This window comes from Sorghum bicolor, chromosome 4 (assembly GCF_000003195.3).
Source record: "Sorghum bicolor cultivar BTx623 chromosome 4, Sorghum_bicolor_NCBIv3, whole genome shotgun sequence".
Taxonomy (NCBI): domain Eukaryota; kingdom Viridiplantae; phylum Streptophyta; class Magnoliopsida; order Poales; family Poaceae; genus Sorghum; species Sorghum bicolor.
Window position 1 is genome coordinate 65239247 of NC_012873.2, and position 25811 is coordinate 65265057.

Genomic DNA, 25811 nt, shown 5'->3' on the forward strand with positions numbered 1-25811 from the left:
TGGTGCACATAATACAATTATGGCACGACAACTTTTCAAAGTTCGGCATACTTTTTCTAGAAGAACACAATCCTCATAATCTACTTTACCGTCTTGTTCTTTGGCATGCGAATATTGTTATAATCATAGTTGTTAAGTTACCTAGAAAGAAACACTACACATGATTTCCTTCCAGCCATCCACGTATATTTGTTTTAAAAAAACAATAGCCAAATAATGTGTGTCTAGTTTTGATAGAACAATGTGTGTCTAATCACGTTAACGATTTAATTTGAATCATGTTTAAATGGTAATATACTGATGATAAAGTATTGTCAGGTCAATGAGACTTTTTTTTTAAAAAAAAAGGAGAGAGAACTCTGCATCTCAACTTGATGTACCCATAGCAATGACTACGGTTAACATGACACGTCAAGATAATTAAAAAGAGAAAACTTACACTAAACATCATGAGCACCAATTTTCCAATTGGCAACGTCAGGCAGTGGCCCATCCCTGAGGTCACCGATAGTTTGTTGGGGCGATCGAGCATCCAATGGCCCCAGTGCAGAGGGGGCTGGTTCGATGAATGGGCTAGGTCCCACTAGTTTATTATTATAGTGGGTTACCATCTATAGCAACATTTGTTATTACTAATAAATACTCTTGGAATGGAGTATGGCTTCTGCAACCCACAGACTCGGCAATGACAGTGTGAAATTAGATTAGTTAATTATCTTATGTATAAGTAGTAGAGATGTATAAAATATGCGTCTGTTTCGGGGGGGGGGGGGGGGGAGGCTAAAATGGTACTATGTGTCATGAACGTTTTCTGCGTGGTATAGATTCGGTAGTTGTGGGAGAGATCGCTCAGAACATTGAAAAATAGTTCTTCATGCTGAATCTGATTTAGTTGGGAAAAGGATAAATTCGGTGAATACTATATATAGGCGTGTATATATACAAATTCGTACATTGCTTACAAGTTAGCCGGTCAAGACTGCAGTATAATACTCCTACTAGATCGAGAAGGCAAGTGGCAATAACCAAAAACTGCCGACACCATGGATGAATTAGTAGCACTGCACATAATTAAAGTTGAAACAGATTTAAAGAAATAACTAATTAAGAAGTAGGACCACTTTTACAATATGGAGAAAAAAGGGAAATAATTAAAGGAGGGCTATAGGACCACATCTATTCCTTGCGCTGTAGGCTGTACCACAACTGGGACAGACTTCATCTTTTGACAAGTCATATATGCCTAAGTTGTTTCAATTTGTTGAAATACTCTCTCCGTCCAAAGAGAATATGATTTTTTTTATAAATCAAATTGTTTTTGTTTGATCGAAATTATTAACATCTATGATTAGTATAAGTGCTATTAGATATAATCACAGAATATATTTTTATAATATATCTATTTTAAGTCATAAATGTTTATAATATTTTATATAAACTTAGTCAAACCTCTATAGTTTGAAATTACATTTTTTTATATATAGTTAGTAATAATAATGTTGTGTCTCCACCACCGGAGCCACAGCTGGAAGGAAGGAGCCTCAAATCATAGATCCTCTTCCTTACACGAAAAATGGTTGTGGCTCATCCTTCATAAGTTCAAATATTCAAAAACAACCTCCTTCTGCTCAGCTGTTTGGTACGATTTATCTGACTTCTCTATCGAAAATGCTGCCTCAGCCTAGCTACACCAAACACGTCCTAATAACCCTACATATGTTCCTTCTGCATTTTTTTTGTCAGTTCTTAGTGTCTTTGCCTCCCTCGACACGACAAGTGGACAAAAGATTATGGCCCTAATAGTTTCTCTGTGGTTCAGGGCGGTTTCACACGGAAAACTAAGTCAGGGGGTTTCTATTCCAAAAAAAATTTTGGATTTTGGTTCATCATTTTATATAATGGAACTAAACATTATGCAAATTTTTTGGCAAAAAAGTGGTTATTCTCTCTATTTTGGATTAAACCCAAAAAGTCCTCAAGAGGCCTTCACGAGGGCAATAAATTCTGCATTTTGGATAGAACTAAACAGCTATTTTGCACTCCATCATTTCAAAGTAGTTGGCATTTTGTATTTTACATTTTTTTTACTAAACACCCCCCTCATTGTCGGGGCGCCTCAATAACACCACCCCATGCGCGGCAGCCATGCAAAAATACCAAAAGGATCTTCTTCTTCTTCTTCCCATTGCACTTCGCATGCAGTGCCCGAGCCTTGATAGTTGATACCACCTACCCAAAAGCACCGCCAGAATCTCTCAAGCTTACTAGTAATAGTAGCAGGACGCTCCAAAGGGTCGTGAAGAGCTCGCTGGTCCCATTTAGATGCAAAAACTGCAACTTGTCCAGCCGTAATGGATAGCTCCGTGCAACTTACATTTTATTAGTAGTTGCATCTGCACGCAGCTAGCCTGCCGCTTTCGGGGGCTCCATATTCCATGCCCACGCGTGCCTGTGCCTGTGCCTGTGCCTGCGAGGGTTCCCAAAGTAGCTAGCATAATTCTCCCCAGCGCTTCCTATATCTGCCAAAGGTTGCCTGCGCCGTTAGCTTTCATGATACAGTCCACTCCAATGGCAATGAGATCTGGGCAGGCTGCCTTTCTCCTTCCAAGAATAGTCAGCACTGGCCTGGGTACAGTAGCCATGAAAGCTGGTGCTCCAGTTTCCAAAGGACAAGGGCATCAGTACTAGCTGGCCTATCACTATCAGGAATGTTTGTGTACTTGTACCCTGGATGCAAAGCTTCGGCTGTCCACTGAAACGACCTTTTCCCAAGGTTTGTTTTCTCATCACGAGTCACGATTATTCACCGTGAAAAGGGCGCAAAAACCAGAAGTTCAGCTCATCGCCACTTCTGAAAAAAGAGTGGTCGTCTGTGCATGTGAAGAACCTCAGTGGATGAGTACCTGTCTCTGTCTACAAATATGCCTGTAATAAATCAAGTGGTGAATAATCCTTTCCTTTTTATTCTTCAAAATATTCCTATTTTTTTAAAAGGAAGTGATGCCAACGGGAATATGGGATCCTTTGACCCTTTCAGCATTCTGAGAAAGTTAATTAGCCACGGTATATTCAGCACTGAACTCTGAACAGACAGGCAGAAAAGCAGATGGATGGACGATGGGCCTACACAAAAACTGTAACAGCGTATGCTGCTGCTGCTGAAAGACGCAGGCTCAGGCGGTACACTACAACGGAGAGCGGCAATGGAATACAGTCATACAGAATTACAGATACATGTGATGTAACAAGGATAATGGCTAATCCTTGTCCCAGGGAAACCATTAGCTTCACATCAGATTCAGAGTGGAATGCCATGCTTCAGTTTCTCAGCATGGGCCGCGGGCGACGCGGACCGCAGGCAGAGCCGGACCGGGGCCTCTGGGCTCCTGGGAACAGTTGGGCCACCCCACAAGGTACGGCAGCCTGCTAGTTGCCGAAATCGGTTCATTGAGCGGCCTACCCTATATGGGCTGGGCTCGATCTCGCTAAATATAGCACAAAGGGCTAAGTGTCTACCCTATCTGAGCTGGTCTGGGCTGGGCTGGGCTGGACTTTAGAACGAAACACTTGCGATTGGGAAATGTAGCGCCCGTTTGTTAGTCAAGTGCCGGCCAATTGACAGCCTCCATTTGTATCCTAGCTCGTCTTAATGCTTGCTTCGCACTAATTCTTTCCTATCCTCACCTCTACTCAATTTTGCTTCGACTATTTCGAGTGTTCATTCAGCTTCTTCTGGACCCATCCATATCACTGACTAAGTTCTGTAACAATGTTACGCAAAGCCGTAATTGAAAAATATATGTATTTTTTAAGTTTTAAAAAATAAAATAAGATTATGTATGAACGTTGCAATTTTGATATGCAACCTCAATCTAGAAAAATCCAAATAAAATAAATTTCATGAGAAGGTGAACTGTTTGTATACATCTATTTTTTTAGTATGACTTTGCATATCAACTATTGTCCACGGAAGCACGCTATAGATGTGCTAAGGATATACATTTCCAAAAAAAAAACTGCTGGGTATTTTTTTAGGACGTTTTCACGTTTCGACCCAAAAAGCCACATAGTAAAGTGCAAGCGCCTAGCTCAACTTGCACGCAGAGATGAAACGATCTAGAAGTCTAGAGCCGAGAATGCATGCAAGCATTCCAAAGTCTGCAGCACCAGCCATTTCCAATATTGCCATCAAGATGTACCTAGTAGTTCTATGAGAGCTAGAACCATCACAACAAAAAGGCCCAAAAGTAAAAGGGGCATAACTTGTCTCTTCGATCATACTACAAACCACCGACACAGGTAGTCGTTCACGATCATCGTTACACAGCTACGCGGGGACGCGGCCGTGCCAGCAGCCCGGCGCCGTCGCCGGCGGCAGTTCTGGAACGCCGCATCTCGGTGTCTCTGTCTTCAAACGCCGGGAGGCTCTCGAGCTCAAACAGGTCGGAGCTGGACTCGCTGCTCTCCTTGGCCCTGTCCCGCTCGTCCGCCACGCCTAGCGCGCGCAGCAGCTCCTCCACCTTCCTCTCCGCCTCCGCCGCGGACTCCTTGTTGGCCCGCGCCATCTCCGCCCCCGTGTCCCGCAGCCCCGTCGGCGCCGTCAAGTGCCCGTGGTCGTCGCCCACCACCGTCGCTACGGGCGAGAACCGCACCGCCCGCCTCGCCGGGGTCAGGATCCCTCCCGCCGCCGCGGACTCCATCCGGGAGGCGCGCGACGAGAGGATCGACCTCGCCGACGCCGGCTCCGACGCCGCGGCCGTTGCCCGCGGCGTGTGGTCGACCGACCTGGCCCTGGCCGGCCTCCTGTTGCAGAGGAGAGCGTTCAGGAGGCACGCGAACGGTGCCGCCTTCGCCGTCCCCTTGCTCTTCTTCCTGCGGCCCCTCTTCTTCTCCGCGTCCGCAGCCCGGCGGTCCCCGGTCGACGACTCTTGTGGGTGTGGCGGAGGGAGCGGAGGCGGCAGGAGGATGGGCTGCGGGTCTGGACGGACGCGGCACGGCCGCGGCGTCTTCTGCAGCCGCGGTGACCGGACCGAGGAACGGGACGGCGACTGCTCGGGCGTCGGGCGACGTCGGCTCGGAAGCGGCGTCCGCCGCGCCGGGGACGACGACGACGCCGGCGTCCGGGTCCGGCGCGCCTCCGTGGACAAGCGCGCCTCGCCGTCGGCCTCGAGGGAGTGGTAGATGGCGTCGAGGAGCGCCGCGGAGAAGGACGGCTGGTGGCCCCGGCTAGGCCGGGGCGGCGGGACGCGGGCGCCGTCGTCGTCGTGTGGAGGCATGGCGGTGGAACTGGACCGTGTGGACTCTTGCCGGAACCGGGAGGACCGGAGGAGACACACACACAGCGCGGGGAAGGAAGGGTGGATGGTTGGGTGGTGGTGCTGGCGCGTTCGTGCGGGGGTGAACGATCAGGGGGGGCTGGGAAAATGGCGCGCACGCATGCACACACACGGGCTGACGGGCACAGGTGGAAATGGAATGGAGGTGGGTGGGTGACACTGTCCGCACTCGAGTTTCCGGCTACTTTTCTGTGATTCGTGTCGCCCCCCGCGGCCCACGATGGAGTTTGTTGGCAACGGCCGGGCCGGGGAGCTTGCGCTTTCTGCGCCGCTCATGTGCAGGGAAAGCTGAGTGGGGGCGTACTACGGCCTCGCATCGCAGCCTCTGATAGTGTGTGTACGAGAGATCGGCATGTACTGGTGTCAGGTAGCGAGGTGACAACGATACCGGAGAATGTCAATGGGGGAACCCCGATTCTCCGCGGAGAATTCCCCTATTTGGTGATGGGTTTGGGGTAAAATCTCTCCCCACGGGGAGCTAAATGGGGCAAAATCTGTCCCCGTCGGGTTTCACGGGGGTGGGTCTGGTGTGCCTCTCCCCGTCCCCGTTCCCCGTGGAGACCCGATAATAATAAACCTATGCTCGATATTGGATTCTTAGTTGCTATTTCTAGTTGATGAATCACTTGTGGTGAATGTATGAACAATGTGATTGTTTCTGTGTTGTTAAGAACTATGCAATAGGCAATTATAGACAAATGGCTGTTATTTGCATATGAATTATTGGATATTTGTTGTTGTTTATGTAAGTGATTTGTTGTTGTTTATATAATTGACGCGGAGATGGGGATTCCCGCGGGGATTTAATCCCCGAGCGGGGACGGAGATGGGGCAGAAGTTCTCCCCGTGACCCTTCACGGGGACGGAGATGGGGGAGAATTTGCCCCCGCGGGGACGGGTTTGGGGCAGTAACCTCCGACGGGAAATTCTCCGTTGACATCCCTACTGGGGACAGAGCTGTATGATTCCCGGGCCATAGAACGGTAGAAAGGCCACCGCTTCGGAGTACTGGTGCAATGAACAGATGACTTTGCTTTCAAGGCATCTGAATGATGCGCTCCCTTTTGTAACTACGGTTCATGATTGTGCAGCCCAATAGCAGAGCATAAAGAGCGCTGATAGACGAAAGAGAACCATTTTATTATATATGACCCTGATTGCTAGTACATCAGATAAGGAAAAAGAAAAAAAGTGCATAGTTTACAAGAACCAGCGAGGCAGTGAACCTAGGAAGGCCTAGTCGGGATCATCACGTCGCCATGATCAGTGTCCCGGATTTCATATCTAGATCAGAGGCTTAGAGCTCCATCTCGGTCACGAAGCTACAAGAGAGGAGAGTGGAGGCTACTGCTCTGATCTGTCCACATCAACATGTATACTACTACTACGTACTACAAGAACGAACTAAAGCGTGTAGGTGTAGTATTCGGACGATGGAGACGAGTATGGTGCGTAACCGTTGTCCGATCCGAGCGTGGAGTGCCCCAGGCGACGTGACGCGAGGCTGTCGTTTGACGGTTGGAACGTCTCAAAATCCGCCGGTGTACGGACACACGGCCGCCGCCGCGCCGCGCGTGGGACCGCAACTCCACCGGGGCCGAAGCAATGATCAGTGATCAGTGATCACCCACTCCAGGGAAAAGGGGCCGTGCGCCGGTCAATTCGCCGCCTGGGACGGGGCTGGGAGTGGCACCGCGCCGCACGGGCACGGCCAGCCCTGAAGTCCCGAAGCAGAACTCCGGCGGCGGCCGCTGTTTCGCCAGTTCGCGTCACGCGAACATCCCACAGCCCACCCACGCAACCTGACATTTGCTGGGAGGCCAGGTGGTGCCACGATCACAGAGCCGTTCTCGTATCAGGCCAGGCCTGCACGGTTTGACTGGGCCATAATGGCCGAATCTGATTTTATGAGCCCGAGGATGGTGATACAAACTCCTTCCCAAGACACATTGCACCGACCAACACGCCGCCAAAGCAGTCGCCCTCGAGCTCACGAAGTCACGATCACGACACAATAACCCAGCGACCGTGAGCACCTACCGGTCTAAGCAACGCTAGCTGATCTCTTGACAGCAACCAGCTGGTTGTTTTCTCAAGCGAAGCTGTCTAACGTTTTCCGAGCCTCCTTGCATTGCTTACGGTCACACAACGTACGGCCTAGCTTGAAGTACAAAAGAAGGTAATAATGTTTTGTCTTTGGTTTATTGCTACAGTTATCGGTGAAGCTACGAACAGTACACTACATATTAGTATTAGTAGTGGCCAAATCCGAATTTAGATTCAGGAGGGATAAATACCAATTAGAGAGGTCATTTTGTTCCTTAAAACATATAATAATTGGCAATGGATCTAGTGCAAACTTATCTCCCGTGCAAACTCTGCAAACTCTAATCTGAACCGCAAGATGTTGATCCAAGGGGGCGCATGAGAGAGGTGGAAGGAGAGATTTGTAAAAGTGTGATTAAGAGCGGGCGGTTAAGTGTAAAATTACTCAATCTCTCCCCGCCCCTTGGATCATTATCTTGTGGTCCAGATTAGAGTTTGCACAGTTTACACGGGAGATGAGTTTGTACTAGATCCGTTGCCATCTTAAATTGCCTAGACTATCAGAAAAAAACACTAGACCACTTTGAATGAAAAGCATCATACAATTGCCATTTGGTTGTCGCATTCCTCCATTCGCTCCTGATGATGAAAATGTAGTGTCGTCATCTTGAGAGCTTTTGCGCCGCCTTGCTCCATCTGCTCTGTAACTGGACCCTTCTCTGTTGAATATATGAGTGTGGAACACATTAGGCAAATAATTTCAAATGGGAGCCTTAATCCTTTTTCCCTCAAAACACACAATGTTTATTGTCTTCCAAATTGACCAACAAACCACAGCCAATCTGACAAAGATCACCTGTTTTCTGCCCGACAAACACCGGTTAATCCACAACCAAAACTGTGTGAACAAACTCGATCTAATAGTTGCCCCAAAGATGAAGGATAGGATACTCCAAACATATTTGACAACAGGGCACTCAAACATTAAGTGTTTAACTGATAGAAGTTGTATCAGCGAAATAATGGTACTTTTTTACTATCAATATGAAAGACCAGTCAAAAATTGGATTCCCGCTGACGTCATTTGTGTAAATACATTTTCACAAGCGGTAACTTTATATCAACCACCGACAATGATAACTTTTTCCTAGCAAAAAAAATATAGAAACCATTTAGACTGCAGAAGGGCTTAACACTAATGAGTTAGCTTAGAAATAAACTTGTTCTCTTAACACAACCAAAGCAAATACAAAAAAAACCTTTTAAACTATATTTAGGCAACTACTAATTTTGAGCACATTGTGCATCAACGACAAGCACAGAGAGGATGGTGGGGGTGGAAATTTTCACACGGTGACACAAAAAATAGGAGCATTATGGCTATACTAGGGCCGCAACCTCCCACACGTCATGGCCCACGGATATGGACATCGTTGATGTGGTCCATGACTAAGTCTAAGCCTAGGATAATTGAGGTCCACGACCATGGAGTAGTGGGAGACGTGGAGCAGCGACATTGTGTCGTCGTGTAGCTTTAGGGCCATGGCACCAGGTTGTGCCGGCTGCGCTACCTGTGCTCGGCAGCCCGAGCTATTGATGCGTCGTCAGTGCATTGGATTGGATCTTGTTGCACCAAGGAAGAGGGGAGTGAGATAGATGGAAGAGAAGATAGAATAAGAGAGGAGAGAGGGAGAGAGAAAATGAATGATTACCGGAAAAAAGGAAGGATGGATGAATACATGATTCACATATCTAGGTCCTCGCTCGAGAAAGATCACTGAGTTTATAGTCAGGCGTCCTCTTTTGTCGCACAAATAGTTCAAGTAATGGGAACGTGCACCTTAAATTTATTCTCAGATCAAAATAAGATACTCTTTTTTTTACGAAAAAGTCGGACTAAGTTGAGCTCACATGTTCATATGTTAGTTCTAGTGCTGCATAGCAGCCATAGTGCAGTATCCTACCAACAACAGGCGGTAGAACAGAGATAATTACAAATGAATGTCTCGAGTAAGCACATTAAGACATCAACATTTCTAATAATTATGCCTTAGCACACCCCGTTGCAGCTAGCTTAGAAAACCATCAATGATACCAACATGTTTTATATATTTAGTTAAAATTAAAATTGTTTGATTTCTGAAGAAGTAAAATGCCAGTTTCCTGCAAGGTAGAAAGTAAAAAAAAAAAACTGCTCCACGCCCTACGTGATGTTTTTTTATACGGGGGTGTTTGGTTGGAGTTGGTAAAGTTTAACAGGTATTGTAACATTTTCGTTTTATTTGAAAATTTTTATCCAATCATAGATTAATTATATTTAAAAGATTTGTCTCGCAAATTACTCTCTAGGTGTATTTTAAGTTTTGTAAATAATTTATATTTAATACTCTATGTGTCTAAATATTCAACCATGTTTTAAATAGTGAGCTAAGGTCAAAGTGTTTAGCGTTTTATAAACCGTAATTAGCGTACTTTAGCGACAAATTGTGCATGAACGCAAATAGCGGCGTAATTTTTTTCAAGCTATTTCGGTCTATAGCGGCAAAAATAACGAGCTATTTTTTTTCTATAATATTCAATGTGACGGACGATAAAGTTTATCCGACGAAACCAAACATCCCGTATGATAGCTACGCGACGTTGCACAGGCAGACACAAAAACAATACCGCACCACGCATTACGCGCCCCCGGATTTTCGCGGAAGATCAGTCCGCTTCGGCTCGGCTCACTCACCCGCCAATCTTTACGTGCTCCAGAAGCCTTTCCCCATTCCATTCTCCCGTCTGCGCTGCGCACGACCGCGACCCATCCATCCATATCGTCGTCATCCCCGCCCGTCCCTCGACGCCCAGCCGTCCGATCCGCATCCCGGATCCATCCCAGCCGCCCGCCGGCTCTGCCACTGCCACCCTTCCCCCGGCTGGGAGATCCCCTTTGCCTTTTCGAAACCACCCTCCTCGGCTCCTCCTCCTTCGGGACCGATGGCAAACACGGCCACGCCCACGGCCCCGGCCTTTTCCTCCCCTCCTCTCTAGATCGCGACGAAGCGGACTCCCCCCTCCCTCCTGCCTGAGCGAAGCGGACTCAGGGACGCGTCCCCGCCGCGAGGCCTGATCGATCCCTCGGTTTTTGGCGGTAGGGGCAATGCTGCGTGCATCGAGCTGCTGCTGATCACGACTGGTGAGTCGTTTCGCTCCGATCCGCTTGATTGGTGGCGTTTTCGGGAGGCTTCCCGCGCGATTAGGCGGCGCGCAGCTCAATTTGGGTTCTGTGCGGCCGGACGTGTCGGATTCTGCTTTGGTTGGTGTGTTCTTGCGCCCCAATTTGCGCGGTGTGGCGTTGGCAGAGCTTGTTGCTCCAGGGCTTTGATGTGATAGTGGATCAGCGAATATTTTTTATGCTGAACCTTTGTAGTTGGTATATGCGTTTCGTGTGAGGTAGAAAAGGTTCGGTTCTGCTTAACCGTGTACTGGAATTGCTACTCTGACGGTTTTGGCAGAGCAATTTTGTAGTACTAGTTATTAGAGCAATTCTGAAAAAGGTATGGTCCCAATTTAGTATGATCGTTCCAATTTCATGGGGCTTGGGTATTTTTTGGTGGGGATTTTGTCTCCGTCTCCATAACTCGGTCTCTTTATCTACTTGTATATAGTATGTTGTAAAAACATGGGGAATCCATGGTCAATGTACGAGTTCTTAGTTCTTACACAGGTTTAGAGTCGGCTAATGGTTTCTAGTGTGAATTAAACGGTGGGGATTACTATTTTGGGTACATAGCTGTGATCAGTGAAACTTGGATAGGCTTTATTTTGCAAAAGACTCTGCTTTGGGCTTGTTCCCTTCTATTATTCTCAGTGTTGCCTAGACACAGGTTTCTTACATAACACTAGCTCCCAGTTCATTTTATCATCTAGGGGCAACTGGTTCTGTGGCTTGTTGCTGAGAAACTCACTAAAAATGTCTTGTGTACCATTTGCACGATGCATGATTGACTAGTTCTGCCCCAACTAATCTATACCTACATCAAGAGCACGAGACTTTGGTATAATGCAAGAATTCGCTTTTTACTACAAAGTTTATAGTCTAACACAAGATTGAGATCATGGAAACAAGGATTATGCAACAATCCTTGTTGCTTGGTAATAACATGTTGATTTCTCTCTGCATTCTATTTTATCAACTATTCAACATTATGCTCTTGATTGAGTGATTCATAAATGCATCCACACTGAAGTAGAATTGATTGCTTAATCAAGCTTTCACTGTTTTGTACTTTAATTATTAAAGTTTGATCACTACCAATGTACAATGACCTAACACCACGCATAGAGTGCATCCTTTTGTTCATCTCCTTTTTATTCAGAATGCCATCTTTTCATTTGTCTACCCAGAATTAGTCTTCGCATGTGCTATAACCTTGTGTACCTTTGTTTGTTCTGAGATTGATGAAATTGATCACCATATAATCCTATGAATTTATAATTTTGAATTCACTTGCAGATTATAGGTTTTAATATTTGCATATTTTGATTGCTACAAGTTTTGGATGAAGTTAGCACTTATCTATGGAAGTTGACAACTCACATGGCACTCTAATTAATAAAAGTGAAGAGAATGACTTTGAAAAGAAAGGCACTTCTGATCCTGTGGTTTATCAGCTAGTTCGGGTAAGTTCTTAGTTAATTATATGCTTTGCCGGTCACATGTGTCGATATAAAAAACATAGCAGGACAATGCTAGTTGCTTACTTGAGTCTTTTGAGAAACACTTGCTTTAAATATGTTCAGGTTGAAGGTGATGGAACACTTGTTCCTGCTACAGAGGATGATGTTTTGCAGTTTGAACATTTCCTTCATAATGATGAGAAGGTTGATCTTCCTTCTATTGAAGATGTAGGCCATGTGGAAGAGTTTTTCAACAATGACTGCATGTTACTGAAGAAGCCTGACTTGGAAGGTGATGCCAATAGAGTTTTTCAGCTATGAACTACTGCTTTGTTACATGTTTTATTTTGGGTATCACTTCTATAGAACAGGACTTTATGCTGTCTCATTGGAATACTGCCTGCTAGCCTAGAACTTGACAAGATTCCTTTATTAATATTTAATTCAACTTCTTTGACTTCGTCTGATGTTTACTGTTTACTAAACTTGTTCAGATGGATCTTCCAAATTGGAGACTGTAGAAGTACACACACAAAAATTGGGTGCCGACTTAGAGGTATATTCTTTGTCTCTTGTTCGCCATAATTGTCTTATCTGCCATAATATGTTTATGCTACTAGATAGTGTTTTTTTGTAGAATTTTAAGTTGAGCGTTCAATTCGCCTATATATAATGTTAAATTTAATTGAAACTACTTTTGTACATATTCAAGTCAACTCAGCTTTAAGAAGATCCACATAATTGCACAGGAAAACAGATTACAGTCATTGGATGATTCCCTTAGTCCTCCCTCAGAGTGTAGAGTTATTCATAGTCAGCATTCAGATAAATTGCTTACAGAACAAGGGGACAATGTGACTCGACAGGACAATGCTTCAACTGAGACTACAAAATCAACAGTGTTAAATGAATCTTGCAGTGCTGAAAAAGACAAGGCTGATGCCTGCTCAAGACCTGTGTGCGACACATCTACGGATCCATCTGTTTCTGGAGTTAATAGTTCCATGCCTGATTTTTCCATATTAAGAGGAGAAGTCTGTTTGGATGATCTTACTATTAGAGAACTTCAGGAGGCATTTAGAGCCACGTTTGGCCGGCAGACTACTGTCAAAGACAAGATATGGCTCAAAAGACGGATTACAATGGGCTTGACTAATTCATACGATGTTCCTAGTTCAGGTTGTGTAGTTAAAGACTACAAAATTGTTGGCAAGGATGCCAAAAAAGACATATCAGACATGGATGAAAGATCTAAGATTGGGCTTAGAGCTACTTCTCTAGTTATATATCCAGGAAACGATGGGGACTCGCCGTCTAGCTCTTACTATCAGAGTGAGGACCAGCAAGATTCTTCCAAGAGAGTTGAAAGAGTACAAATCCATAATGATGAACCACAAGGAAATCTGCTAGGCAAGCAATGCACTAACAAGCGAACTAGAAAGCCAACAAAAAGATACATAGAGGAGCTATCAGACATTGAGACTCATGACTCCACTGTAAAAATCTCTTCACCAGCAAAAAGGCCTGCACATGATGAAGTGTTAATGAAACCGCGGGTCGCACCTTTCAATGAGGCTGATTCTCTGGGCACAATCTATCCTACTAGAAAGGATACCCTTGGAGGATTTAGTGTACATGTTCCTTACGTTTCAAGGATGAGAAGGGGGCGCCCTAGGAAGGACTTCATTTCATTTGCGGTAATAATCTACGTATGAATCATTTGTTTTAACAGTTATGCCCAATTTGATGATCCTTTATTATTATTATTATTATTATCATGAAACAAGACAGATGCCAAATTATGTCCATTTCTTATCTCTTTTATTGAAGTGCCTTCAGCTAATACTGCACCATTAGCCAGCTTTATTTCTCAGAATGATAATCACTTGCACATAATTTCTTTCGTCTTAATTGAGCGGCAGAGCTCCTGCCATTGTTTTTTTAAAAAATCACTTGCATAAAGCTTTTTGGTTTAATTCAGCTCTGTAATTTCCAACATGACCCATCAATAAGACATAAAAACAGAACTTTCTTTTCAATATTCCAGTCCTAGTTCCAATCTGGTATCTTTTTTTTTTTCGTCATCCAAAACCTACCTCATTTTGATTACCCTTAAAAGTTAAAACCCTTATGCAAATTTAGCAATCGTTGATCAATTCATCTTTTGTTTCTAAAATCCAATCTGGTTCAGCATGTGAGTTTTTCCTGTATGCATTTTTTGGTGTAGGGTGTAGGCATTTGTTATGCATAATTAGTATGAAAGACTTGCTGTGCCATGCTCCAAACTAAAATGGATGTAGTAAATTGCAACATATTTTATTGTTCATGTTTGGTTGTCTTGTATTTCCTTGCTAAACTTGTTCTCACTACCTTTTATAACAGGATAAGGAACCCTCGGTTGAACCTAAAGGGATTCAGACAGCAGTTGAGGTGATATTGGAGAAAGATGGTGACAAGGGAAACCACCTGAGGAAAGCACCTGAAGTTCCAGTAAAGGTACACAATAAGCCTTTTTCATGTTTACAAATTGTTGCAAGTAAATGCAAGCTGTAGAAGCTATGCAAGTAAATGGAAATAGATCTTGAATACCTTCAACAAATTGGCTGTTACAGTTTTGCATGTTCCGTACATGTATTAACTCGTTTTTCCTTCTCAACCATGTTCTGCACATGTATTAACTCGTTTTTCCTTCTCAACCCACTGCCAGGTAAGTTCTGAGAAAGGGCATATAGAAGCAGTTGATAGTGAAGGGGTTCGGAACCTACAAGCAAAGCTTTACAGTGCTGTTGCCAAACCTAAAATAAACCGGGGTTTAACGCGGAAGCATCATCGAGCATGGACATTGTGTGAGGTCGTGAAGCTGGTTGATGGTGTGGCTCGGTTTGGAGCTGGCAAGTGGTCTGAGATCAGAAAACTGTCCTTTGCCTCATATTCTTACCGCACTTCAGTGGATCTCAAGGTGCATTTGCTTGTACAGCTGAAATTTACTCACTGCGATTTCATTTTCCAATCAAACATTGAAACTTTCTATTTATTCAGGACAAATGGCGTAACCTGATCAGAGCAACCAAGACACAGCTTCCGGCACAAAAAGACGTAATCACCTGTCCCTTTTCAAGGCACATGAGCATCGTTATTTATTAATTTATTTATCTATTCCTATCGTTTATCCTGCATTTATTTGCTTCCTGATGTTTGATTGTGCCTTCAACTCCTCTTAGCAGGGTGCCTGTCCGCGGAAGATTAACCCTTCTATCATACCAATACCACCATCCATTTTGTTGCGAGTGAAGGAGCTAAACGAGCTGCAGTCGCAAGGGGGTGGCTTCACAGCCCCCGTCAAGTTCTCTGGACAGGACAGGAAGGTTCTACAGGGAAAAGGGTCAGGTTTTTTGTGATCCGTGTCATGCAGATATAGTGGGTAAAAGGAAAGCACTAGTTAGTTAGGTGTACGCTTCTGGACGATGTGGTATATATGGGTAAATATTATACATAGTTGGTGTAGCCACGTTATCCATCGTATTGTTCGCTACACGCTCAATGCACGTTGCTGGAACATGTGTAAATCAGACGTCCAGAAAATATTGCTATATCTTTGTAAAGGGCAGACGTCTCTGTGGCACAAGCACCAGTTAACGAACGCGTCAGGAGGACATCATTTTAAGAGCACATGTAAACCTACCTAGGAAGAGGAAAATGAGAGTTAATGGAATGTTGTCGCGGCAATATTGAACCAAATGAACCAAAATAAGTACTATCTATCTTAAATTATAAGATATTTGACTTTTTTAATACCAAGTTTGATCACTTGTATTATTCAAAAATTTAAGTAAGGTATCAATTCTTTTGTCGTGGCTTGTTTATTAATAAAAGTTCTTCATGAATGACTTAAACTGAATTATGTTTATACAAAATTTTTGAATAAGGTAAGTGGTCAAATTTAGGATTAAAAGTCAAACATCTTATAATTTTAGATAGAGAGTATTTGCGATGTATTACAATGAGAACCCCTGATTCCCTTGTCAATACAGCTCTCTGGTTTCGGCTTGTGCTTTATAATTTGATTTGGCAAAAGACAACGTTTTCTCCGGAGCATGAATGGTTTGATTCATGTGCACTGTTGGAGCGATAGAAATGTCTGATTACATCCAACTAAACAAAAGTAATAGTAACCACAAAGTAGCCGAGTTAAACAGAACTTCCATAACTACAGTTGCAAGCGTTCAGTTAATTAGGAAAGAGCACAGCTTCAAGCTGCAGGTATCTGGCAGACAAAAAAGGGGAGAAAACTCTACTGCTGAATGATAAAATTCTATTCGCAAAGAAACCACCGGGCGTGAGGGAGACTTAGATACTAATTATACCACTTCTAAGCGAGCAACACATGGACCAGCAGTTGAGAGATGTAAGAATAAAGCTCTCATACTATAAACCTTGAAATGGAATCAAGCAGAAATTTACTCTCAGCCGAAGGATCCACCCTCTCCACCTTGACCACAGTGTTCTTCACTCGTCGTTCATCGCCATACTGTTCTTCTTTAACTTTTAGCCTCAACAAATAATTCTGATACAAGCAATGGATCAAGACAGCTGTGTAGCGAGGATCTTCATTCTCTTTAAACATGTTGAGCTCTCGCGCTGAGCAACCAAGTAGCTCCTGTCCAACCTCTTGAAATGCTGTTGCAGAAGTTGTTCCCGTGTGATCTTGAATGTTCAACTGCAGGAGATACCTGTAATCACACTCTGGAAACTCTTGATTGCACTTGTCACATAGCCAGTTGCCTGAATCAGACTTTGTCACCTTTTTACCACATTGCCTGTCACCAACCACATTGGGGCAAGCTGTGTAGCAGAAGGGGTCGGTTTTGATGAATGTAACAGTAGCCTTCACCGTGACCCAATCAGGTTTGTCCCCCATTCCAAGACCATCATCCTTTATCTGTGCTATTGTCTTTCGGATCTCATTCCTTGATGCTGAAGGAGTAAAATCCCTGGATATGGACTGAGTAGAAGCATCTCTTCCTCCACAATCAAACCACTGCCTGAGAGAATGAGCCTCAGCAAGATCAGGGTTTATGAGGAGTTGAGATGAAGAAATTGTGCCAACAGACTTCCCACTGTAATCATTGACTTTTCCAGCTTTGACAGCCAGTACAGGAAACACCCCGTATTCAACCATTTCTTGCAGCTGTAAGCCTTCTCTGTTGCAGAAGTCACCCCACATGGTAAGCTCAACACTACGACCCGACGTATCCTTCAGGGTGATGGTCCTTTTCTGAGCTTCCATACCATTTTTCCTCTGTATTGTAGTACTAGGGTTGACAGATGTAACAACACCAATGACATCAACAATAGCATTGTTCTCTGAGTCTTCAATTTTATCAATAGATGAGAAGCTAAACCGCTGGGCAGGAATAGAACTGTTCTCATCAAGACAAAGTTCAATAGTTGACTGAAATTCCAAGAAAATCTCCCACTCATTATTCAGATGGTTGTAGTCCTTCTTTGCGGGTTTCAAGTTTCCTCTAGATACCACATAGACCTTACCAACTTCCACAACTTCATAGAAGCGATCAACAAGAGTATTGAAACATGTGGCCCGAATCTCACCACCATCAGAATCAAGCAGGTCAAAAGAGAACACTTTGCCATCACCTTTTGCATTATGGTACCGGCGGATCTCTCCTTTGGCAGTTACTCGACCCTTGATAGCCCAGCGGCCCTGATAAGGATTTAGAGCAGATATGGGGATTATTCTAGCAGGAGCATCGTTTTTCATGATTGTGCCATGGTTTCTGTAATTGGGTGCAGGGCGATAGGATGGCTGAACTGTTGGTTGGAAGACCTGTGCATTTTCACTTGGCCTAGGGACCATGTTCAAAGAGTTCCCTGCCATTGATCTCTGGATTACTTGAGCATTGTCAGAGGGCCTTGCCACTTTGTTCAAAGCAGTCCCTGCTATTGAACCATTTTGAAGTGCTCCATTAAACTGGTCTGCTCTCATGGAATTAGAATCTCCAGAATCAGGAGGTAGTGCTGGATTTCCAATAATCTCACACTCTGCAGCAAGAACCTCCAAGTTGAGAATAACAATAGCCCTGTGACAACAATCAGTTTATTAGAAGAGCAAAATAGAAGCCTGAAAATCCGTGCACAACCACAGCACAAGAAGTAAAGTACAATGATCAAATCACATCACATGACAGGGTTAACAAACTTGAACCTAATTGACTCCAAACATGGCAGCTGCCTAGAAAATATTCAATGCATAACAAAACGAAGGGTTCAAAACTGGCGCACACAGGAATGCCTCACCTTTTAAATGGACATATGTGGCTACTGACCATTAGTCGCAAGGCCAGATAGATGCTACCTTTTTTTATCATGAAGAAGAAATTTCTAATTGATTCATGGCTGGTGAGAACCAATTTGGTTAGGAACATAACCACTATCCCAAATTATCTTATTCTGAAAAACAATATTGAGAGGCAAGTATAAACCAACATTGGCTGCACAGCTAAGGCCTTGTTTTAGTTCCCACCCCAAAAAAGTTTTCACCCATCAAATCGAATCTTTAGACACATGTATGGAGTATTAAATATAGATAAAAGAATAAACTAATTACACAATTTGGTTGGAAATCATGAGACGAATCTTTTAAGCCTAGTTAGTCCATGATTAGCCTTAAGTGCTACAGTAACCTACATGTGCTAATGATGGATTAATTAGGCTTAATAAATTCGTCTCGCAGTTTCCAAACGAGTTATGTAATTAGTGTTTTTATTAATATCCGAATACTCCTTCCGACATCCTACGAAACATTCGATGTGAGAGCCAAAAAATTTTCGTACTCCAACTAAACAAGGCCTAAATACCAAACCACAGATATGCTAAGTTTTCACCACAAAGAAGAAAATTCTGATCCATTCATGGCTGGTGAGCATCAATTTGGTTAGGAACATAACTACATAACTATTATGGTGGTTTAGTATATTTCTGACAAAAAAAAAGTAAGAGGCAAGAATATCAGCAACACCGTTCATGACGACCAATTAAAATGATGGCGCAAACAGATTCACTGAACCAAACATTAACGGAATGCGTGAATACATACGCTGCCAATTCGAACTGCAGGCCAAGCCATAAGCCAACAGCCAATCCAACGGAATGCAACTCTCACGCACCAACTAGATGGAACTAACAAGTACATAATCGCAGCTAACGAACAAATTGGACCCAATTTCGTATGCCTCGCAGGCCTGAACCCTAAACCAAACCCACCAAAGCGCACGCAAATGGAACACGCCTCGATCCAGTCGGGTGGGAGGGGGGGTGGCAAGGAGAGGAGTGATATACTTTCTGTTCCGGTGGGGGCCGACGTCGTTGACGATGTAGTCGAGGAGCTGCACGACGGAGCCGCGGCGGACGACGCCGGAGCGCGCGAGGTCGCAGAGCTGCGAGGCGAAGAGCGCGTGCCCCGTGGCGACGCCATCGGAGATGATGGCGCGGAACCTGGGCCCGGAGCCCCCGGTGACCGCGATGCTCCGGAGGTCGACGACCTGCACCACCGGCTTGAGGTTGGTGTCCCCCGCCATCGCCGCCGCCACGGCGTTGGGGGTCAGCTTCGCCCCCGCCATCGCAGGCTCGGAGCGACGGTGACCCTACCCACCTCCTTCCCGCCTCGATCCGTGGGAGCTGTTGGACGGCAAGCGTGCGCGACGAAGGCGAGGAGGAAATTGATTGATTTGAGCGTTCGAGAATTCGAGATGAGGGCTGAAATGGGGGAGGGGCTAGTACGGTACGGGAGAGGCGGTTCGATGGCGTCGCGCCTCCTTCCGGAGGAAGGAAACGTCACACGCTGATGGCGGATGCTTGGATAGAAGTAGCCGTCGGATCGGAAGTACGATGGGCGCATCGAACGGATGTTATTGTGCGCTGACGTCACGGGTGCGCAGGCCGCAGCTGTTCTGGACCGAGCTACGAGTAGTACGGAGTACAAGGCAGTGGAAGGGGAAGGCTGGAAGGCGGCGCGGTGAGAAATGAGGCCTAGGCCCCAAAAAATTTCGCAAAAAATTTCTTCCACTTCACATAAAATTTTGTGGTGCATGTATAGAGTATTAGATATAAATAAAAATGATAAATAGTTGCATAATATATCCGTAATTTGCGAGACGGATCTTTTGCGTCTAATTAGTTCATAATTGGACAATATTTTTCAAATACAAACGAAAGTGCTACAGTGCCTATTTTGCAAAAAAATGAAATTAAACAAGGCCTGAACTCGCGCAACTGTGGCTTTGTTTACTTCACCATAAAATCTTAAAAAAAATTAAGATTTTTCATCACATTAAATTTTTGAACGCATGCATAGAGCATTAAATATAGATAAAAAAGACTGATTGTATAATTTATCTGTAATTTGTGAGACGAATCTTTTGAGCCTAGTTAGTCTATGATTAGAAAATAATTATCAAATACAAACGAAAATACTATAGTAGTCAAACCCAAAAAATTTCACCAACTAAATAAGGCCGGAATGATCTGCTACTACACTCTTGCTGATGTGGAAGTGGAACCTCAAACACGAGTCATGACTTTCTAAGCATCGAGCATGGAGCATGCAACAAATCCTGAGCCCTGAATATGATGTCAAGGCCGGTTTGGTTCGGGCCCGTAAACTTTACCGCTTATCACATCGAATATTTGTATATATACATGAAACATTAAATATAAATTATTTACAAAATTAAAAACAAAGTTAAAGAATAATTTACGAGCTAAATCTTTTTAAAGCTAATTAGTCTATAATTAATACTAATTGCTAAATAAAACAAAAATGCTATAATATTTATTAAACTTAACACCCCGTCCAATCACTTCCTCGATCACCTCTGCAAAATACACGGTACGGAACCCAAGGAACCGATCGGTTTCAAACCCTCAACAGCACCTGCCCTGCTAGCAGAGCCCTGTTTACTTCCATCCCAAAATCTAAATTTTTTCAAGATTCTCCATCACATCAAATCTTTAGACGTATGCATGGAGTATTAAATATAGACGAAAATAAAAACTAATTGCACAGTTTGGTCGAAATTTACGAGACGAATCTTTTGAGCCTAATTAGTTCATGATTGGACAATAATTATCACAAACAAACGAAAATGTTACAGTGTTCCGAATTTTTTCGGTGCATGAACTAAACACGGCCTAGCTCTCGCATCTCACCGGGCCTTGTTTAGTTCCTAAAATATTTTGCAAAATTTTTTAGATTCTCCATCACATCAAATCTTGCGGTACATGCATACAGCACTAAATATAGATAAAAAAATAACTAATTATATAGAGAGTGTTTGGGACTGCTCTGCTCCCTGTTTTTCAGCTCCGCTCCACGTTTTTCAGCCAAACAGTTTCAGCTCCACGCACTCAGTTCGAGAAAAAATGGTGGAGTTGTAAGAGCACCTAAAGAGGTACTCCACGAACTTCAGTTTTGTGTGGAGCTACTCCATGGTGGAGTTTGTAGAGCAGAGTTCGTGGAACAGTGCCAAACACCCCCATAGTTTACCTATAATTTGCGAGACAAATCTTTTGAGCCTAGTTAGTCCATGATCGGATGATATTTGTCAAATACAAACGAAATTGCTACTATTCCTATTTTACAAAATTTTTTAGAACTAAACAAGACCCTACTCCCTCCATCCTAAAAGAGTGACATTTTTGACTTACATCATGTTTGACTATTCGTCTTGTTCAAATTTTTTTTGTAAATTATAAAATAAATAATCATTAATAAAGTATCTCTAATGATAAAATAGATTCTAACAAAATATATAATATTTATGTAAAAAATTTAAACAAGACAGATAATCAAATAAAATATCTAAAATTCTAAAACGACACTCTTTTGGAAAACACTATAAGAGTGTGTTTGGCACAGCCGCACAGCTCTTGCAGGCTCCTAGCATGGATCCTCTTCTCAAGTGATGAACAGTTTCGTTATGGTGATTTTGAGGAGCTGAAGCCATTGGGAGCCATACCAAACACAGCCTCTAGGACAGAGTGAGGGTTTAGGGAGATTGTGAAGCTGTTAAAGCAGTTTTCCAGTTCATCCAATCCACCCCACCATCTTCATCGGTGCATTACACAAACCAGAAAGCGATTACCACGAGCATCGACTGTGGTGTGTCACGTGTGGAACAGTATTGAGCAGCATTGGTAGAATCGTTGGAAGGAGGAAAATATGTTTTGGTGATGATAAAATATGCATAAGCTTTATAGAGAGATCTACAGTGTATGACTAACACTAAAACTAGATGTGATTTACAATCGCCATGCAGAATGGTCTCCTTTTTTCCATTTTACTGCAAGTTCAGCCTTAGCCCCATGCTGCTGACAAAGCATAATTTACCACCAGCTTCCCATCAATTCCAAAGTTCTGCAGTGTAATGTAAGAAGATGGTTAGCTGCCTTCTTTGGGCGTATGCCATACAAACAGAACGAGTGTAAACATACAAATTGTAATCAAGGCCAGCACTTTAGGTGTCCACTATTTACAGATGAAACTGTACTAAATCAACAAATTATGAAGCAGATGTAATAGACACCAATCTAACAGGCAGGGATGGATATAATAAACATGCCAGGAGTCACGGTGGTTGATATTGAAAACGTATGTGAATCAATAAAATGAATAAATCATGAGCAGACAGTTTGGAAGAGGGGAATGCTCTATGAATGTTTAGTATAAAACCTTGCTTCATCACAAGACAAAGGGCCCAAGTTTTTTTATCCAAGACTTTGTCTATAGAGCAAAGAACATATATGGAAACAAATTACTAAAAGAAAATTAAGTTTTGATGTTGCAAGTTGTAACAAAGTGGTACAGATACATATGGAGATAGCCTATCTAACAAAATGTATGCATATATATCAATTTCTAAGGTAAAGCTTGGTAAAAGTACATATGAGTTTAGAATCTTACATTATACAAGTCAATTACCAGTTCATCTGGGTTTGGCGAAAATGCACTGTTGATATAGACAAACTGTTGGCAAGACAGACAACAACTCAGTAAATTCCAATGTCACAGATTAAATACTCATAGAACTGACAATTATATTCCTACCAGTGTATCTTGATGAAGTTGTCGGCGAAGAAACTCTATGACCTTCAAAAACTTATCTCGTCCTGAAATCTGGTACGAGATAGATGAATAACAGCTTAATCAGGTTCAAGGTGTGAAAACAAAGGAGAATGTCATTTAAGCCAATTTCAGGGACAGACTGCAGTAACAAGTTGATGATGAGAGGATTTAACGAAATTAACTAGTCGAACTAAATCATTGTGCCAAGGTTTACTTAGTGGCATACTGGCATAAGGCAAAGATCATGTCTAGAGGACTAACCAGAGAAAGATTACAGTGAGTTTTTCACAAAAGAGAAAAATAAATACTACCAGTAAGAAGCATTTAAGCAACTATTTGTACATGGAACTCACTCTCTCTTAGTACAACACGACACAATCTATATGGATCTAGTTATTTCCTCGCATTCTATTAGTGGACTATGTAATAACCAAGCACTCAAATTTGTAGCGAAAATCACTCTCCCCCTCTACAACCAATATAAGATTACTGCAATGTGTAAGAATCTAAGAATTGTTATACTGACTCCACATATTTGAGAGCCAATAAACCTCCTCCTGGATACTATGTTCAATTGCTGCTCTTTTGTCAATAACGTGAGCAAAATGTTATAATAAATCATGAAACCTGTGTTATGGATCGACAATTCAGACTTAAATTGCCTTGAAAAAACAGTTTCTGTTCATTGGAGCATAAACTGAAACAGCTCAAGTTCACGAATTCACTATCAGCACAAGCATCGCCAACTCGAGTGCAGCAAAGGTTTTCAGCAACTATATCCGAAGTCCAAATAAGCATCCGCTTGGAAGAGAAACCCCCCAATTATGAAGTCGTATCACGAAACCCTACCTTCCCAGCTATGAGTATCAGATCTTGAACTGCAAGCGGAAACAAATAATTGGTCCACGGGAGGACAGAACTCGCACCTTGAATTTGGATTGCTTTAGGATCGGCGCATCACCCGTGGACCGCACGTGCACCACCACTGCAATCTCGTAGCACGCAGTATAGAGGTCAGCAAACGACAGAGGACAAGGGGAGGAAAAGGATAACAACTAACAAGGCATATAGAACGGGTAGCAGAAGTTTGCGCGGACCTTTCTGATCCACCTCCGCGGCCATCTGGATCCCTCCAACGACAACAAGGTTACCACGAGCCGGTGGTTTCGTCGGCGGCAGAGCTCTGGAATCGCGAAAGACCGGAAAGTTTACCTAGGCCCTACTCAGGGCAGCTTAAATTGCCCGCGCTTCAATTCGAAGCAGGTTTCCTTGGTACGGCCTTCAGCGCCCGGGGAGGGAACGGCCGCCTCGCGAGGAGGAGCGACGAGGAACCCGGCGCCGGAGACAGCGTAGTCGCGGGGATGTCGCCTGGTTCGCCGTGCCCACGTGCGTGTTCAGGTCGGCCGTGCGTAGCCTAAACTCCGAGCGCCTAGACGGGCCCAAACTCCGATCGGCCATGCCTAGTTGGGCCGAATCGCACACAGACACCGTCAGCAGTTCAGAACTCGTTTTGGAGTTTTGGGCCTGAAAGGGCCTTTACTGATAGGGACTCGTATAGTAATAGCGGTGTGTGTGCGATTCGGCCCGTCTAGGCCCAAGATTTACTTGAAATCGAATACTGTACTGCGTTCTGACACTACGAGCGCTGCAGAGCAGTTGGGACCAGTAGTTAGTCTCGAGGATCGGCATAAAATCAGGGCAGATTGCGTGCAGCAAACCGAACATTTCATGTTTTATTAGTATGGATCGGTTGCTAATGGAGACTTTTATTACTAGCAAAAACTGAAGCGTGTGCATCGGCATCGCTGACAGGCGTGAAGACACTGTGCAAGTGTCAGTCGCAGCAGCAGCATACGAGAACTATGCTCACCTGAGCTGGGCAGCAGAGTTCGTAGATACTACAGCCTCCAGATCTGGTGCGAGCCTGTTGGTACTGGTACGACCCCCCCGTAGATCGAGAGGTTAGTTAAGCACCTGACACGAGAAATGCTGTCGCTGAGCTCTGACATCGCAAACCAAAAGAAAAACCAGGTCACACTGTACATCCCTGCAAGCCACAATACAGTAATCCTACTATACTTAACATCGGATCCCTTGAGAACAGAAAGAACATCAGTGCGTACAACCACACAAATGGCGGTTAACAATAAACTAACCCACGGCCGCAGGCAAGAATCTCTACGCGTAGCACACCGACCTCGTCGCCGGTACGCCCACGACCACGTTGCAGGGCCGGTTATCCCGAGGCGTGTGTCAGGCGATGCCTGATGCCTCCGTCAAAGCACTCTGGGCCGCGAATAATCGGGCAATTAACATGTCTACTAGCCGCTCAAGATCGTCAGTTCGTCACTAGTGTCTGCGCGTGACAGTAGTTTATGCATATGCGCTCTGCCTGCCCTCTGCGGAAATATCGGATTCCTAGGTTGTCCACGTGTGTCGCTCCGTGAGCACACGTGATGATGGGCTCTCATTCGTGCGTGTTTGCTAGCTGCTCCGTGCACTATCTCTCTCAGGGTGACTCACCGTCATGTGTGAGCGTCCTGCATGCAGTACTATAGGAGAACTAGTATATTAATTAGTTGTCCATCAACAGATAAAACTTGCATGCTCGAGGTAACTGCTGG

At 44.0% G+C, this 25811-nt stretch overlaps 4 protein-coding genes across 6 annotated transcripts; 1 reads left to right on the forward strand and 3 right to left on the reverse strand.

Moving 5' to 3' along the window:
• LOC8081932 (protein BIG GRAIN 1) lies at window positions 4320-5276 on the reverse strand. Its single transcript, XM_002454603.2, has one exon. It carries the CDS (start codon window positions 5274-5276, stop codon window positions 4320-4322), a length of 957 nt encoding a protein of 318 aa, XP_002454648.2.
• Window positions 10158-15818, forward strand: LOC110434400. 3 transcript variants are annotated; one of them, XM_021458336.1, is made up of 9 exons: window positions 10158-10563; window positions 11924-12050; window positions 12171-12339; window positions 12542-12603; window positions 12797-13744; window positions 14430-14543; window positions 14755-15006; window positions 15087-15143; window positions 15269-15818. In XM_021458336.1, the coding sequence occupies exons 2-9, from the start codon at window positions 11949-11951 to the stop codon at window positions 15443-15445; spliced, it is 1881 nt and encodes a 626-aa protein (XP_021314011.1). In that variant the 5' UTR covers window positions 10158-10563; window positions 11924-11948; the 3' UTR covers window positions 15446-15818. The 3 variants fall into 3 exon arrangements, with proteins under 3 accessions (XP_021314011.1, XP_021314010.1, XP_021314012.1); XM_021458335.1 differs by having other exon boundaries at window positions 10160-10563; window positions 11884-12050; XM_021458337.1 differs by having other exon boundaries at window positions 10164-10563; window positions 11884-12050; window positions 15272-15818.
• LOC8081933 (replication protein A 70 kDa DNA-binding subunit A) lies at window positions 16147-19892 on the reverse strand. Its single transcript, XM_002454604.2, has 2 exons — window positions 19404-19892; window positions 16147-18145 (listed from the first exon to the last, which is right to left on the reverse strand). Exons 1-2 carry the CDS (start codon window positions 19682-19684, stop codon window positions 16468-16470), a joined length of 1959 nt encoding a protein of 652 aa, XP_002454649.1. The 5' UTR covers window positions 19685-19892; the 3' UTR covers window positions 16147-16467.
• Window positions 22095-24594, reverse strand: LOC8081934 (ubiquitin-like protein ATG12). Its single transcript, XM_002454605.2, has 5 exons — window positions 24285-24594; window positions 24114-24172; window positions 23170-23238; window positions 23026-23088; window positions 22095-22479 (listed from the first exon to the last, which is right to left on the reverse strand). Exons 1-5 carry the CDS (start codon window positions 24307-24309, stop codon window positions 22420-22422), a joined length of 276 nt encoding a protein of 91 aa, XP_002454650.1. The 5' UTR covers window positions 24310-24594; the 3' UTR covers window positions 22095-22419.

Bases quoted from the DNA above. Each gene is read 5' to 3' on its own strand.
- LOC8081932 (XM_002454603.2), bottom strand. From the start codon at position 5,276: ATGCCTCCACACGACGACGACGGCGCCCGCGTCCCGCCGCCCCGGCCT.
- LOC110434400 (XM_021458336.1), top strand. From the start codon at position 11,949: ATGGAAGTTGACAACTCACATGGCACTCTAATTAATAAAAGTGAAGAG. The intron at 12,604-12,796 runs GTATATTCTTTG...ATAATTGCACAG, and splicing joins AATTGGGTGCCGACTTAGAG to GAAAACAGATTACAGTCATT. The intron at 15,144-15,268 runs GTAATCACCTGT...AACTCCTCTTAG, and splicing joins AGCTTCCGGCACAAAAAGAC to CAGGGTGCCTGTCCGCGGAA.
- LOC8081933 (XM_002454604.2), bottom strand. From the start codon at position 19,684: ATGGCGGGGGCGAAGCTGACCCCCAACGCCGTGGCGGCGGCGATGGCG. The intron at 18,146-19,403 runs GTATATCACTCC...TTGTTGTCACAG, and splicing joins GGCCCCCACCGGAACAGAAA to GGCTATTGTTATTCTCAACT.
- LOC8081934 (XM_002454605.2), bottom strand. From the start codon at position 24,309: ATGGCCGCGGAGGTGGATCAGAAAG. The intron at 24,173-24,284 runs GTCCGCGCAAAC...ACGAGATTGCAG, and splicing joins CGCGGAGGTGGATCAGAAAG to TGGTGGTGCACGTGCGGTCC. The intron at 22,480-23,025 runs GTAAGATTCTAA...ATTACACTGCAG, and splicing joins TGGTAATTGACTTGTATAAT to AACTTTGGAATTGATGGGAA.